This window comes from Otolemur garnettii, unplaced genomic scaffold, assembly GCF_000181295.1.
Source record: "Otolemur garnettii isolate 467f Iridium unplaced genomic scaffold, OtoGar3 scaffold00037, whole genome shotgun sequence".
NCBI classification, from domain to species: Eukaryota; Metazoa; Chordata; class Mammalia; order Primates; family Galagidae; genus Otolemur; species Otolemur garnettii.
The window spans coordinates 6,064,201-6,079,859 of NW_003852432.1; the positions used below are offsets into that span (position 1 = coordinate 6,064,201).

General features: G+C 36.0%; 1 protein-coding gene across 3 annotated transcripts in view; it reads left to right on the top strand.

The window, feature by feature from the left end:
• CADPS2 (calcium dependent secretion activator 2) overlaps positions 1 to 15,659 on the top strand; it is a 499,168-nt gene that overhangs the window by 214,759 nt on the left and 268,750 nt on the right. For all 3 annotated transcript variants that reach the window (XM_003789780.2, XM_023513206.1, XM_023513207.1), the window contains exons 5-6: positions 963 to 1,199; positions 7,107 to 7,228. In XM_003789780.2, the coding sequence (XP_003789828.1) occupies positions 963 to 1,199; positions 7,107 to 7,228 (359 nt within the window). The remainder of the gene's footprint in view (positions 1 to 962; positions 1,200 to 7,106; positions 7,229 to 15,659) is intronic.

Here is a 15,659-nt window from a genome sequence, read left to right on the forward strand (position 1 = left end):
CCTCCCTCTTCCCATTTCCCTCTCCCCATCTCCCCCTCCCCTTCTCTCTTCCTCTGTCCCCTTCTCTTTCCCTCTCCCTCCTCCTCTTCCTCCCTTCCTCCTTCTCTTCCTTCTTCCTTTCCTTTCCTTTTCCCTTCCCTTCCCCCTTCCCCTTCTTTTCTCTTTCCCTCTTCATCTCCCCACTCCTCTCCCCCCTCCCTCTTCCCATTTCCCTCTCCTTTTCTCCCCCTCCCCTTCTCTCTTCCTCTCTCTCCTTCTCTTTCTCTCCCTCCCCCCTCCTTCTCCCTCTCTTTTTTAAGACAGAGTCTCACTCTGTTACCTGGGCTAGAGTATAGTGGCATCAATATAGCTCACTGCAACCTCCAACTCCTGGGCTCAAATGATCCTCCTGCCTCTGCTTCCCAAGTAGCTGTGACTGCAGGCATGAACCACCACACCTAGCTAATTTTTTCTGCTTTAGTAAAGACCAAGTCTTGCTCTTCTGCTCAGGCTGGTCTCGAATTCCTGAGCTCAAGCAGTCTTCCCTCCTTGGCCTCCCAGAGTGGTAGAATTATAGGCTTAAGCCACCGAACCTGACCTAACATTTCCTTTTAGACAGGTTACTCCAAGCATTTAAAGCTGACAATAGCTTCTCCATTTTTATCTATATACTAAAATATCTAACATGTATGTTTTTAGAGTTGGTTTTCCCTTAAGCAAATCCTATTTTAAAAGGTGAATTTGATAATATATACTTTTTCATTTTGTACACAATGATCTTCAGTAAGATTGGCAGGGTACCTTTAGGTATAATCAAAATTTCCAAAGCTTGAGGATTTTAAAGCCTAGAAACTTAAGTAGGGTAGATATATTGTACATGTATTTCAGTGTTATAATTTGTAAAATAGTGAAGTGTGTGCATCATATAGTCTCTGATAAAATATGACTTATGTAACACTGTTATTTTAAAAATTATTTTTAAGGAAAGAAAATTTCCCACATTTATAGCAAAGGAAATGGAGAATATGTATACAGAAGAGTTGCGGTCTTCAGTGAACCTGCTGATGGCCAATTTGGAAAGTCTTCCAGTTTCAAAAGGTGGCCCAGAATTTAAATTACAAAAATTAAAACGTTCACAGAATTCTGCATTTCTGGACATAGGAGATGAGAGTGAGATTCAGCTGTCCAAGTCTGATGTGGTGCTGTCCTTCACCTTGGAGGTAAGTGGCTTTGTCTCCCACTCTTCTCTGACAGCGTAGATGAAGGAGCACAATAATTCCTACTGACCTTTGTGGTAAATTCTAGAACTTAAAGAATAGTATATTTTGGAAATGTTAAATTATTCTTCATTTGCTGGACACTCCAGTTGTATGTGCAAACATGCACATTTTTAACCATGGAAACTGTATTAAGATTAAATAATGAAAGTGTTGAGGCAGGCCTGTTTTATGCAGCACGGCCAGTAGAAGTTCACTGATAGAATAAGCATCCAGATACACTTGAGTGGAATTGGGTTTAAACACATCATTGAATTATTTAATTTGGGGAACTTCTTTTAGACTTTTAGTTAACTTTGCTTTTTTTTTTTTATCTAGTTCACCTGTGGGATCATTTTCTAGACTCATTATCAGGTGTCATGCACATTATTGGGCACTGCAGATAATGAGAAGTAGAGATTTCCTCCTCACTAGAACTTCGTTTCCTTATAGGCACCAGAAATATCTTCTTAATCTTTACAAGAACTTGTGTCCCGCGTTCACAGTTGTGCTCCCTGAGATTCAGAGTTTCATCGCTTTTGTACGTATCACTGGAAACCTAAGGCGGATGCTCTCAGTGCAGCTACCTGTTCTTTCTCAAGATTATCCATCTGCATTACTAGTCTGTGTCTATGGGCTAATCGAGTAGGCCTGTGGGTTACACACCACAACGGGTACACACAAACACCCACAAACATCTCCCATTCCCTGGAAGAAAAAACACACATGAAACACAAAGTAGAAGCTTATATTGCAGTAATCAGGAGTAGGACGTTACTATTGTCTTGCACGGCAGCTCTTCCCTCATGCGTAGATTTTGTTCGATAAGTAAATACTAACAATGTGAAGCTTTAATTTGCTAGCTCTCTGAAAACAAGATATTGAAGCGTACGGCTTCTTCCTTATATTGTTATATTCTCCCTTTGCTGGTTCCCAGCACTGCAGTTCGCATTTTCTGATAGTCAGAGTAAAGCGTATACAGTCTTCTGGGGAACGGTTTTAAATTTCATTGTTGATATTTGTTTTGTTTGTGGCAGAAAAAGAAAATATGTACTTCTGCTTTTTCCCTCCATTTCATCGAATTCTCAGATAAATTCCAGCTTGAGGATAAAACAGCTGCCTCTGCCTTTGTTATCTTCAGGCTAATCGTTTCTTTGTAAGTTAACAGATGAAATTTCATGTCAGAGGAGAAATATGGGGCTTTCTTCTGACTCAAGATTTAATTCTGGGTTTATCTGATGACTTTGCCAGATAGTTCTGCTACTGGGTTTTCCCCTCAATCTCTTAAGATGTTTAATTTGAAACGAGTATGTTACATGTGGAATTTTCTCATCCTTCCTGCCTCAGATCACCTGCTGACTAAAATGCAATGGTCCAACTTTTTTTTAAGGCTTTGTACAAAAGAAAATCAGGCATTTCATTAGTTTTTTGTAAAGAAGAGTTTGGCATTGAAATTCATTGACGGAAAAAATAATTTGTAGAGCAAATAATTTCTATGATGGACAAATCTATCATTATCTTTGTATTTAAACACGCAGAAATGAAACCAGTTCAGAACATTTTCTTTTCTTGGTTGTTCAAAACTCTTAATCAATTGTAAATAACTTCTTATGAATTCTGTTTTGTCTTTTGAAAACAAAATTAAGGGATGAGTTAATGGTGAAGTGGATCTATAAATTGTTATTCTGTTGCTTTATTATCAGTCTGTTAAAAAAGGCTATTCAGTTGGTAATACAGTATAATGTTGTTAGGAGGGGAAAATGAGCTAAAACTTCATTTTGTAAGTCAGAGAAGCTTGCATATTTATACAGTTATTTTGATATACTCTGTTGTTATATCGATTTAAGGTAGATTTTTTTTTCTACCGTAGTATAATACAAATTTGTTCTCATGTGCCCAGTATTTTAAGCAGGAGTTATGTCAAACAACAAAATGAAATGGTAACTGTCCAGAGCTTATCTGTCGGACCCTTGAGAGAATAGACTTCTCTGCCATAAGGCCTCTGACATCAGCCAAGCTGGCACGAATGATTATCCCTACCCCATTAAGCAAGCCTTGCTCCTCAGACCTCAGATTTCAGCCTGAGAAAACTGAAAGGAAAGTAGTTAATCCGATGTAAAGTTCATATTTCATTAGTTAGGCTTAGAATTGGCCCAGTGGAGGATTTTTTTGGATGCAGAATCTCACTCTGTCACTCAGGCTAGAGCGTTCTAGAGTGCCATGACACCAGCCTCACTCACATCAACCTCAAATTCTTAGGTGCAAGCAATCCTCCTGACTCGGCCTCCTGAGTAGCTGGGACTACAGGTGCCTGCCTAATGTCCAGCTCATTTTTGCTATTTTTAGAAGAGACAGGGTCTTTCTGTTGCTCAGGCTGGTCTCAGACTTCTGAGCTGAAAGGATCCTCCTACCTCGGCCTCCCTGAGTGCTAGGATTGCAGGCCTGATCCAATGTGCCTGTCTTTAGTGGAGGAATCTTTTCTAAGAACTATAAACTGAATCTAAAGAATAAACTTCAGATTTGAAACTCTACTCAAATGTCACCTTCTTTTTAAAATTGCTCTCACTCCTTCCTTCTCATACCTTATCTTCTTCCCTTATCAAGTTTAATTTTTGCCAAAGTATTTATCACCTAACATAGAAAGTGGGACAATTAAGTTTACAAACTCATCCTAGAAAAAGTCCTATGTATCTCATTGCTGAGTATCAATATAGTCACCTTATATCTGGCCATCTAGCAAGATAAGTTAACTCTCAATACAATAAGCCATTCAATGAGGTGTTAATATTAATTTTCAAATAAGACTAAATAAACGAACGTTCATCTGTGAAGTGAAAAGTCTGGGTTGTATGGGGAATGGTGTGAGTGGCATGAATATAGTCGATTTTTCACACTGAGTTTTTTCACTGCTATTAGGCTGGTGGCAGACCACACGACCTCCCTGTATGGGGTGGACATAAAGTTCCTGTGCAATTTAAATAGTTTTGTGTGTGTGTGTATTTACACATATATTTAAATTGCACACGAACTTTATGGCCACCTGTATGAGTCTCAATTTCCATTTCACTATACTGTGTAGATTCATTTCTCACAAAGTGTTATATAACTCTGGTCAGGTGGTCACTGTGTCACTCAGAAGCACATTACCTAGTTTTCATATTGTGTGTATGTTTTCTTCTTCTCCTCCCCCTCCCCCTCCCCCTTCCCCTCCCCCTTTCCCTTCCCCCTTTCCCTTCCCCCTTTCCCTCTTCCCCCTTCCCTTCCTCCTCCATCTTTTTCTGTCTCCTCCTCATTTTTTTCTTTTTTTTTCATCTAGGATAACTTTTGTCTATTTATATTTGAGTCATCAGCCACAGAGATCGATAAAGGGGAAAGAGAGGATGAAACATAGGTTAGTTTTAGATTCTGTAGGTCCATTAGCAAGTTTTGCTGGGAACCAAAACCCTTATTTAAAAGAAGGTTAATTGATGATTCACGGAATTCTTGGCTATCTTTATTACTAATGATTGAGACTAGCTATGTTTTGTCTTCTTTTTGGAAATCAAGTCTATAGAATTGGAGTGTTGTTTTATTTATATGTACACATTCATCACAGAAGTTATATCTTTTGCAAGAGGCAGTTCTGCAGGATACCCTATTCCTGACATAGTTGGGGGTCTTGTTGTGAAAGCAGAGTGCTGTTTCACAAGTCGTGTGTTCTAGGAGGTCCTGTCTACAGTAGCTTGTGGCAGCAGTGGCAAAAATGATGTCAGGAGATGCTTCTTTTCCTCTCTTTTCACCCTGGCTATTTAAACACATGGCAGAAAGTGATGCGTGAACAGTGATATTCCTGGAATGTGAACCCATGCTGTGAGGATTCCTACACTTACTCTGGGACACAAAATTCTGTTGTTTCATACCTTTTAAGTGATCATCAGAAATTTCTATTATTGAACTAAGTTATTAGAGTCTAGAGTCCCAATGGGTGGTGAGTCCCAATGTGGTTGGCTTTCAGTTGAGATGGTTACATACTTCTTTTGTCTCAGCTTCCTGTTACTTTTATTTGTGTAAAGATCTAGCAAATTCCAATATTAGTAACAATAAATTTGTGTCATTAAAAATGTACAACTTTTTTGCTTATTTTCCTTAATCAAGATCTGGTACTTCATCCCCATTTCCCTGAGTATTAAAGCAGCTGTGAAAGGTGTTACTTTTCTTTGTCTATTCTCTAGTAATTCTCTTAGTCTCTTTTCAGCTAAAACTTTATCTTTATTCCTATGTTGGTATGCCTGTCAATGTGACAAAATGACAAAAGCCTTGGTTGAGAAGGGAAAGTTGCTGTGAGTTTGATCTTTTATCACTAAGTAACTAAGTAAGCAGTTTTCTATATTTTTTTGAAAAGAAACAAAATTAAACAAAAATCAGATAACTGTACTATATATTTACAAACATAACCATTCTCTCACAGAGTTGAAAAAAGAACAAAATTCTTCTAGTGGTTGGGTCTTTGAGACCTTTTGGATAAAGATTCATATCATAACTCCATGAAAAGTATAATGACTCTAGCAAGGCATTAAACAATCAATAAATGATACAGATATTATTTGTGGCAGATATTTTGATAGCTGTGGGAAAGAATGATATTATTCTTGTTTTTAAAAATTCAAAGTAAGATCATTAAAGAAATTACTGAACATGAAGGTGGTCATAAAGTTAATGTGCAATTTAAAATTTAAAATAGACTACTTAAAATTTATGGTCACCCTGTATATAAAAGTCATTTGAATACATTTTGTAAATTAAATGTGAATTTATAAAAGTTGATACAAGTTTTGGTTGGAAGAAACTATGACAAATAACATTCATATTTTATATATTCAATGAGAATGATAAGTTACAGTATTTTAAAGTTGGAAGCTTTTTAATAAACATTACAAGGATACTTAAGGGATGGGGGTGCTCTGACTTAAGGGACACAAGTTAAGGTGTATGGCACACCTCTTGAGGGCGGGACAAAATTGTAAGAGGGATTTTACCTAACAAATGCAAACAGTATAACGTACGTCTTTGTAACTTCAATTAACCTGAAACAACAACAACAACAAAAAAAATCATGCAATTTAAGAACTTTTTAAAAAATGAGAATGAAATAAACAAAAAACATATGAAAATATACATATGTTTTTCTCTCTCCCAGGAGTTATAAACACATAAAACAGTTTTAGTTTTTTTATCTTTTTCTATTAAATGTATACTACATTAAATTCAGACATACATTTAATGGATACAATTTTTTTTTCTTACCAAGGAATATTAAGATGTTCAGTGGCAAATTATAGCTCTCATATGATTTTGATAATAAGACATGGTGACCATATTGGAAAATTTTTTATAAATAGTAATAGTCATCTAAAATAAGTGAACATAAAAATCTCTGATATCACATACTGATACAATGAATTGGTATGATGATGACAACATCTCCCAGTAATAAATATTGTTATCACTGTATACAGGTCACGACCTGGACTGCTGTTGTTGTTTTCCCTGAATTTTCATCTATGATTCTGCCTTACTTCATACAGACTTGCCTTAATTTGTTAAGGATCTGAGTTTAAATTTCATTAAATTTACTAAGGCTTTTATTGATGCCTTTAACCTTACTTTTATTTAATAGCTGGCAGGAGATATTTCTTCAGCTACCAGACTTCCTCAAAATATTATGTACCATTACAAAAAAAGATGAAATGCCAGCGAGGTTAACAGACAACAAAACTGTTTTCTTCCATTTTTATTAAATTAATCTTCCTCATTTCAGTTCATGCGTCTATTTCTGTTTGTTGCCAAATGCTGTCAACTTGACTTCTTCTTTTTAAATCATTTTATCTTTAGATTGTCATCATGGAAGTTCAAGGTTTGAAGTCAGTTGCTCCCAATCGAATTGTTTACTGTACAATGGAAGTGGAAGGAGGAGAAAAACTGCAGACAGACCAGGCTGAAGCCTCAAGGCCACAGTAAGCTGGTTGAAAAAATATAAACAGACTTTTTTTATTTTTTTTTTCCCAAGGAAACGTGCTGTATTTATTTTTGGTATTATATGGTATTACACTCCGAAATTGCTTTTTGGCTAGCTCTGTCTCAGTTGTGTTAGAATCAGTGTGTACCTTTCTGGATAATGACATGATCAGACCTTCTTACCCTGCCTGGCAGAGCCCTCCAGGTCTGCCCCTGACCAATTCCTCATTCATTACTTTGGAGACCTCACCTGCTCTCTCGCTTCCCCTAATCTACCACTATCTATCTCCTGGTCTTCACATGGTCCCTCGAAACACATACCAGCCTTTTCTTACTGTTGAACTTCCCTTCTTCTGACTGCAGTCATCTTCCCTCTGTGCTTGTATCCCTGGTTCCCTGGCATTGAGAGAATTTCAACTTCAACGTTATTTCCAGAGAATAATACTTCCCTTTAGATAACCCAATGGAAAATGGATATTTTTCTGACTCATACTTTTTAATTTTTTTTTTTTTATTGGTGGAGATTCATTGAGGGCACAAAGAACCAGGTTACATGGATTGCATTTGTTAGGTTAAGTCCTTCTTATAATTGTGTCCCATCCTCAAAAGGTGTGTCACAGACCTGACTCACCCCCCACTTCCCTCTCCCTCCTTTCTTCTCTCTGCTCTTCTCCACACCCCCTCCCTCCTTCCCTTTCTCTTCTCTCCCCTTCCCCTACCTCCCTCCCACCTACCTTATCTCTCCTCTCCCCTTGCCCCACCCCCCATCATGTACTAGGTCATCAACTGTCCTCATATGAGAATTGAGTACATAGGATTCTTGCTTCTCTATTCTTGTGATAATTTACTAAGAAGAATGTGTTCCATTTCTATCCAGGTTAATACAAAGGCTGTAAAGTCTCCATTTTTTTAATGGCTGAATAGTATTCCATGGTATACAAATACCACACCTTGTTAATCCATTTCTGGGTTGGTGGGCATTTAGGCTGTTTCTACATTTTGGTGATTGTAAATTGAGCTGTGATAAACAGTCTAGTACAAGTGTCCTTCTGATAAAAGGATTTTTTTCCTTCTGGATAGATGCCCAGTAATGGGATTCCAGGATCAAATAGGAGGTCTAGTTTGAGTTCTTTGAGAATTATCCATACTTCCTTCCAAAAAAGTTGTATTAGTTTGCAGTCCCACCAGCAGTGTACAAGTGTTCCCTTCTCTCCACATCCATACCAACATCTGCAGTTTTAAGGTTTTGTGATATAGGCCATTCTTACTGGAGTTAGATAGTATCTCAGGGTGGTTTTGATTTGGATTTCTCTAATAATTAGGGATAATGAGCATTTTTTCATATGCTTTTACCCATTTGTCTGTCTTCTTTAGAGAAGGTTCCATTCATCTCTCTTGTCCATTGATATATGGGATTGTTGACTTTTTCATGTGGATTAAATTGAGTTCTCTGTAGATCCTAGTTATCAAGTTTTGGTATGATTCAAAACATGCAAATATCCTTTCCCATTGTGTATATTGTCTATTTGCTTTGGTTGTTGTCTCTTTAGCTATACAGAAGCTTCTCAGTTTAATTAAATCCCATTTGTTTACTTTTGTTGTTGTTAGAATTGTCACAGAAGTATTCTTCATAAAGTCTTTCCCCAGGCCAATATCTTCAAGTGTTTTTCTTAAACTTTCTTCGAGGATTTTTATCATTTCATGCCTTAAATTTAGGTCTTTTATCCAAATTGAATGAATTTTTGTGAGTGGAGAAAGGTGCGGGTCCAGTTTCAGTCTTTTACATGTGGATAGCAAGTTCTCCCAGCACCATTTATTGAATACGGATTCTTTCCCCCAGTGTATGTTCTTGTTTGGGTTATCAAAGATTAAGTGGCTGTAAGATGTTAGTTTCATTTTCTGGTTTTCTATTCAATTGCAAATGTTTATGTCACTATTTTGTGCCGGTACCATGCTGTCTTGACCACTATGGTCTTGTAGTACAGTCTAAGGTCTTGTAGGCTGATGCCCCCGGTTTTGTTCTTATTACCAAGAACTGCCTTAGCTATAAAAGAGGAAATCATTAACTTCCTCAAGCATAACAACAATGAAGACCAAAGCAAGCTACCAAAGCCTGTGGGATATAGGAAAAGCAGTCCTGAGAGGAAAATTTATCACTTTAGATGCCTACATTTGAAAAACAGAAAGAGAGCGCATCAACAAACTCACAAGCCATCTTATGGAATTGGAAAAAGAAGAACAATCTAAGCCTAAACCCAGCAGTAGAAAAGAAATATCCAAAATTAAATCAGAGATCAATGAAATTGAAAACAAAAGAATCATTCAGAAAATTAATGAAACAAGGAGTTGGTTTTTTGAAAAAAATAAATAAAATAGATAAGCCCTTGGCCAGACTAACTAGAAATAGAAAAACAAAATCTCTAGTAACCTCAATCAGAAATGATAAAGGGGAAATAACAGATGCCATAGAGATATAAGAGATTATCTCTGAATACTACAAGACACTCTATCCTCAGACATTTGACAATATGAAGAAAATGTATCTATGTTTGGAATGATACCCTCCCCCTAGACTTAGCCAGGAAGAAATAGAGCTCCTGAACAGACCAATTTCAAGCAGTGAGATCAAAGAAACAATGAAAAATCTCCCAACAAAAAAAATGCCCTGGTCTGGATGGCTTCATACCAGAATTCTATTAAACCTTCAAAGAAGAGCTTATTCAAATACTGCAGAAATTCTTTCAAAAATTTGAGGAGGAAGGAATCTTCCCTAACATGTTCTATGAAGCAAACATTGCCCTGATATCAAAACCAGGAAAAGACCCAACTAAAAGGAGAACTTCAGACCATTTCACTAAAGAATATAGATGTAAAAATACTCAACAAAATCCTAGCTACTAGATTATAGCTTATCATCAAAAAAGTCATATGTCCCAATGAAATAGGTTTCATCCCAGGGATGCAAGGCTGGTTTAACATACACAAGTCTATAAAGGTTATTCACAATATCAACAGAAGCAAAAACATAGACCATAAGATCCTCTCAATAGATGCAGAAAAAGCATTCGATAAAATCTAGCATCCTTGACTGATTAGAACACTGAAGAATATAGGCATAGGTGGCACATTTTGTAAACTGATCGAAGCTGTCTATGACAAACCCTCAGCTAATATTTTACTGAATGGAGTAAAACTGAAAGCTTTTCCACTTAGAACTGGAACCTGACAAGGTTGTCCTCTATCACCACTACTATGCAACATAGTGCTGGAAGTTCTAGCTAATACAATTAGGCAAGACAAGTAAATAAAGGGCATCCAAATGGGAGCAGAGGAGGTCAAACTCTCCCTCTTTGCTGACGAAATGATCTTATACTTAGAGAACCCTTAAGACTCAACTACAAGACTCTTGGAACTGATCAAAAATACAGTAATGCCTCAGGATATAAAATCATGTCCACAACTTAGCCTTTGTATACGCCAATACAGCCAAAATGAGAGGCTAATCAAGGACACAACCCCCTTCACCATAGCTTCAAAGAAAATGAAATACTTAGGAATATACCTAACAAAAGAGGTGAAGGACCTCTATAAAGAAAATTATGAAACCCCAAGAAAAGAAATAGCAGAGGATATGAACGAATGGAAGAACATACCATGCTCATGCCTGGGAAGAATCAACATTGTTAATATGTCTATGCTTCACAAAGCAATCTACAGATTCAGTGCCATCCTACTTAAATACCAGCATCGTACTTTCAAGACTTGGAAAAAATAATTCTTCCAGAACAAAACCCGTATAGCTAGGGCAGTTCTTAGTAATAAAAACAAAGCAGGGGGCATCAGCTAACCAGATTTTAGGCTGTATTACAAGGCCATAGTGGTCAAGACAGCATGGTACTGGCACAAAAATAGAGACATAGACATTTGGAATTGAATAGAAAACCAGGAAATGAAACTAACATTTTATAGCCACCTAATCTCTGATAAACTAAACAAGAACATACACTGGGGAAAGACTCCCTGTTCAATAAATGGTGCTGGGAGAACTGGCTATCCACACATAAAAGACTAAAACTGGGCCCACACCTTTCTCCATTCACAAAAATTGATTCAAGATGCATACTTTTTAATTTTTTGACTGATGTGTTTTCCATCTATTTATTTTGAATTATATTTCCTCTTGAGAAAAGGGTAAACAAATCTTACCCTGTTTAGTCTTATATTAAGACCTAGGTGGTACTTGGTCAGAATTTATTAAGTTAGTTAATTGAACTTATTTTTATGACTTAGTCACGGTAAATATTTTAGGGTAACATATTAGCACAGTCCAAGGAGTGTGCAACCATCACCACTATCAATTTTAGAACAAACTCATCATCTCATAAAGAGTCTCTTTTCCTTTTAGCTGTCAACTCCCAGTCTCTCTAGCCCTCAGCAACCACTAATTTACTTTCTGTCTCTATAGACTTCTGTATTCTGGATGTTTCATGTAAGTAGAATTATATGCAGTCATATATTGCTTAACAACGGGGATACAATTTGTGAAATGTGTTAGGTGATTTTGTTGAACATTATTAAGTGCACTCGCATCAACCTTGATGGTTTATTTATTTTCTTTTTCATATAGAAAACCAAATATTCCGATATTCCATTATTGGTTATCAGTCATTTCCCCTACTTGATCCGCAATGCCAATATCGAGTGCTATATATCAGGTTTTAATACATATTCCATTACATTTTATGAGACCACCAATGTACACATAATCTGTTGTAGACTGAAGTGTTATTATGCAATGAATGTCCGCAATCTGTGTCCTTCTGCGACGGGCTTCATGTTTTCATAATGTTTTCAAGGTTTATCCATCTTGTAGTGTGTATCAGGATTTTATTTATATAACTGAATAATGTTCCATTCTATGTATATACCACATGCATGCATGTTGAATGTATATACCATGTGACATTCACATACGTATACATATATATAGTTTATTCCTTTACCTGGCTTAATGGAAATATTAACATTAATAATATTCTATGATATGTATATACCACATGCATGCATGTTATAAAGTACATGCCACATGGCATTCACATATATGCATATATATATTTTATTCCTTCACCTGGCTTAATGGAAACTTGGATTGTTTCTACCTTCTAACTGTTAGGAAAAACGTTACAATGAACACTAGTGTGCAGTCTGTCTGAGTCCTTGTTTTCAGTGATTTGAGGTATGTACCTGGAAGTGGAATTGCTGGGACATATGGTAATTCTACGTTTAGCTTTTTGAAGAGCCTCCAAACTGCTCTGCACTGTTGCCGCGCCATTTATGTTCCCACCAGCAGTGTATAAGAATTCCAGTTTCTCCACATTTTCACCAATACTTGTTATTTTTCATTGTGTAAATGTGTATATGTTTTATAGCTCCCTTAGTAGGTATGATGTAGTATCTCACTGTGGTATTGATCTGCATTTCCCTTATGAATAAAGATGTCGAGCATCTTCCCACGTGCTGTATGAGCTGTATGAGCCCTGAAAATCTTCTTGAGAGAAATGTCTTGAAGTCCTTTGCCCATTTCTTAATTGAGCTTTTTGTTTTGTGCTTGTCCAGTTATAAGAGTCCAGTTCAGTTGTAAGTTGCAAGAGTTATTGATTTTAGGCCCTTATCATATGTATAATTTCTAAGTATTTTCTCTCTCATTCTGTGGATTTTTTTCACTTTCTTGAATTGTCTTTTGGAGCACAAAATTTTGATGAAGTCCAACTTAGTTTTTCTTTGTTGGTTGTGATTTTGGTGTTGTATCTAGGACTCTGCTGCGAGCTCTGAGGTCACAAGGATTCGTTCCTGCGTTTTCGACTAAGACTTTAATAGTTTTAACTCTCACATTTAGATCCAGGATCTATTCTAAGTTGACTTTTGTTTGTGGTTTAACATGAAGGCCTGACTTCCTTCTTTTGCTGTGACCATCTCATTGTCTCAGCACCATTTGTTGAAGAAGCTATTCTTCCCATTAAAAGTTCTTCATATCCTTTTTGAAAATCAATTAACTATAAGTGTGTGATTCTCTCCATATTTTTACATTAACCTATATATCTCTCTTTATGTCCAACTTGGTCTTGCTTACTGTTACTTGGTAGTGGGTTTAGAAATGAAGAGGGCAAGTCCTCTATATTTTTTTCCCAGATTATTTTGGCTGCTCTAAATTTCCATGAGAATTTTAGGATCAGCTTATCAATTTCTGCAAATAATTTGAAATATATTCATCTGAGATTCTCATAGGAATTATGTTGAGTCTATAGGTCAATTTGGAGAATATGGCCCTCTTAATATTAAGTCTTTCAATTGATGGACATGGAATGTCATTCCATTATATTCCATTATATTTAGATCTTTTATTTCTTTCAACAATGTCTGGTAGCTTTCAAAGTATAAGTTTTGGGCATCTTTTATTACTTAAGTATTTTATTCTTTGTGATGTTATTGTTCCTTAATTTAATTTTTGGATCATTCCTTACATTTATACAGAAAATAGAATTGAATTTTGTATATTGATTTTATGTTTCAACTTTGTGGAATTTTCTTATTAAATCTAACATTGTTATTGGATTTTATAGGCTTTTCTATATACAAGAACATGTTATCTGTAAACAGTGATAGTTTAACTTCTTCATGTCCTATCCAGATGCCTGTTATTTCACTTTTTTTTTTTTTACTAATTTTCCTCCAGTGTGATGTTCAATAGAAGTGTCAAGAAAAAACACCTAATGCTGTTCTTGATCATAGGGGGAAGGCATATAACTTGTTATAGCAAGGTAGATTTTAGTCGTGGGTTTTTCATAGAAGCTTTTATCAGTTTGAGGAAATTCCTTTCTTGTCCTAGTTTGTTGAGTGTTTTTATAATTAAAGGGTACTGGATTTTCTCAAATGCTTTTCTGAATCTACTGAGATGGTACGGTGTATTATGTTATTTGATTTCCAGGTGTTAAACAATCCTGAAATTCCTTGAATAAATCTCACTTGGTCATAATATAGAATTATTTTCATTTGTTACTGGATTTGGTTTTCTAGTACTTTGTTAGGGATTTTTGTCTTTCTATCCTTAAGAGATAGTGTCCTTATAATATCCACATGTAGTGTCTCTGATTTTGAAATTAGAGTAACAGTGACCCTGTAGGATGACTTTGCAAATGGTCCCTTCTCTTCCATTTTGGAAGAGTATGAAAAATTTGTACTTATTTTTCTTTATTTAGTAGACTTCACCAATGAAGCGATTGGGAGCTGAGCTTTTCTTTGGAGGTATTTCTTTGATTACTAATTTGATCTTTTCGCTTGTTATAAATATATTCACATTGTCTTTCTTCTTGACTGAGTACCAGTATTTTGTGGTTTTTTGGGAATTTTTCGGTTTATCTGAATTATCTAATTTATTGTCAGATAGTTGTTTATAGTATCTGCAAGCTTTTTTATTTCTATAAGTAATAATGTTCTCTCTTTCATTTCTGATTTTAGCAATTTGACTATCTTCTCCTTTTTCTTAGCTCATATGCTAACCTTTAGCTCACTGAGCTTTTCTTAGCTAGCTAAGAGTCTGTCTGTATTTTTAAAATACATAAACAACAACAGCAGCAGCTTTTGGTTTCTTTTACTACTCCTCTTATTTTCCTATTCCCTATTTCATTAATGTCCACCCTGTATTATTTATTTCCTTCTTTTCCTTTGCTCTTCTATTTACAGTGTGTTAACATAAAAAGATTTGAAATCTTTCTTCTTTCTTGATGTAGGCAACTGCAGTATAAATTTTACTCTTAAACATTGATTTAGTTGCATCTGTTGAGTATTGGTTTTGTCTGTCTTCATTTTCATGCATCAAGGTGCCTTTGACCAGCAAAATACTTTATGCTATTTGTATAGTAAATAGAGTCAATAGAAAAAGTGGAGGGCCTGGAGAAAATTGAGATCTATCACTCTGAAACCCATTGGCAGTGCACAGTGGGTGCCCTCTCCCTTTTGGGGAAGCTCTTTAATGGCATTTAGTCTGTTTAACCTACCTTACTTGTCCATGAAAGCTTGAGGGAGTACAACTGCTCTAAGAATCTCAGCATCATACTATGTGGGGTGTTTTTTTTTAAGCAGCTTTTCTGTTTTATTTAAGTATGACATAAAACCCATCTAGGGTGAGTTAGATGATTTTTAGTAATCATCATTGTGTGCAGCTATCATCACAATTCAGCTTTAAAACACATCACTTTGAGAAGTTCTGTCTTGGCCATTTGCAGGCTATTCCTGCTCCCACTCCTCTTTTTAGAAAATCACTCATCTGTTTTCAAGGTCTACAATTTTACTTTTCCTGAATGTTGTATATAAATGGAATCATGCAATATGTATTCTTTGTATGTGGCTTTTTGCACAGAACATAATTTTTAT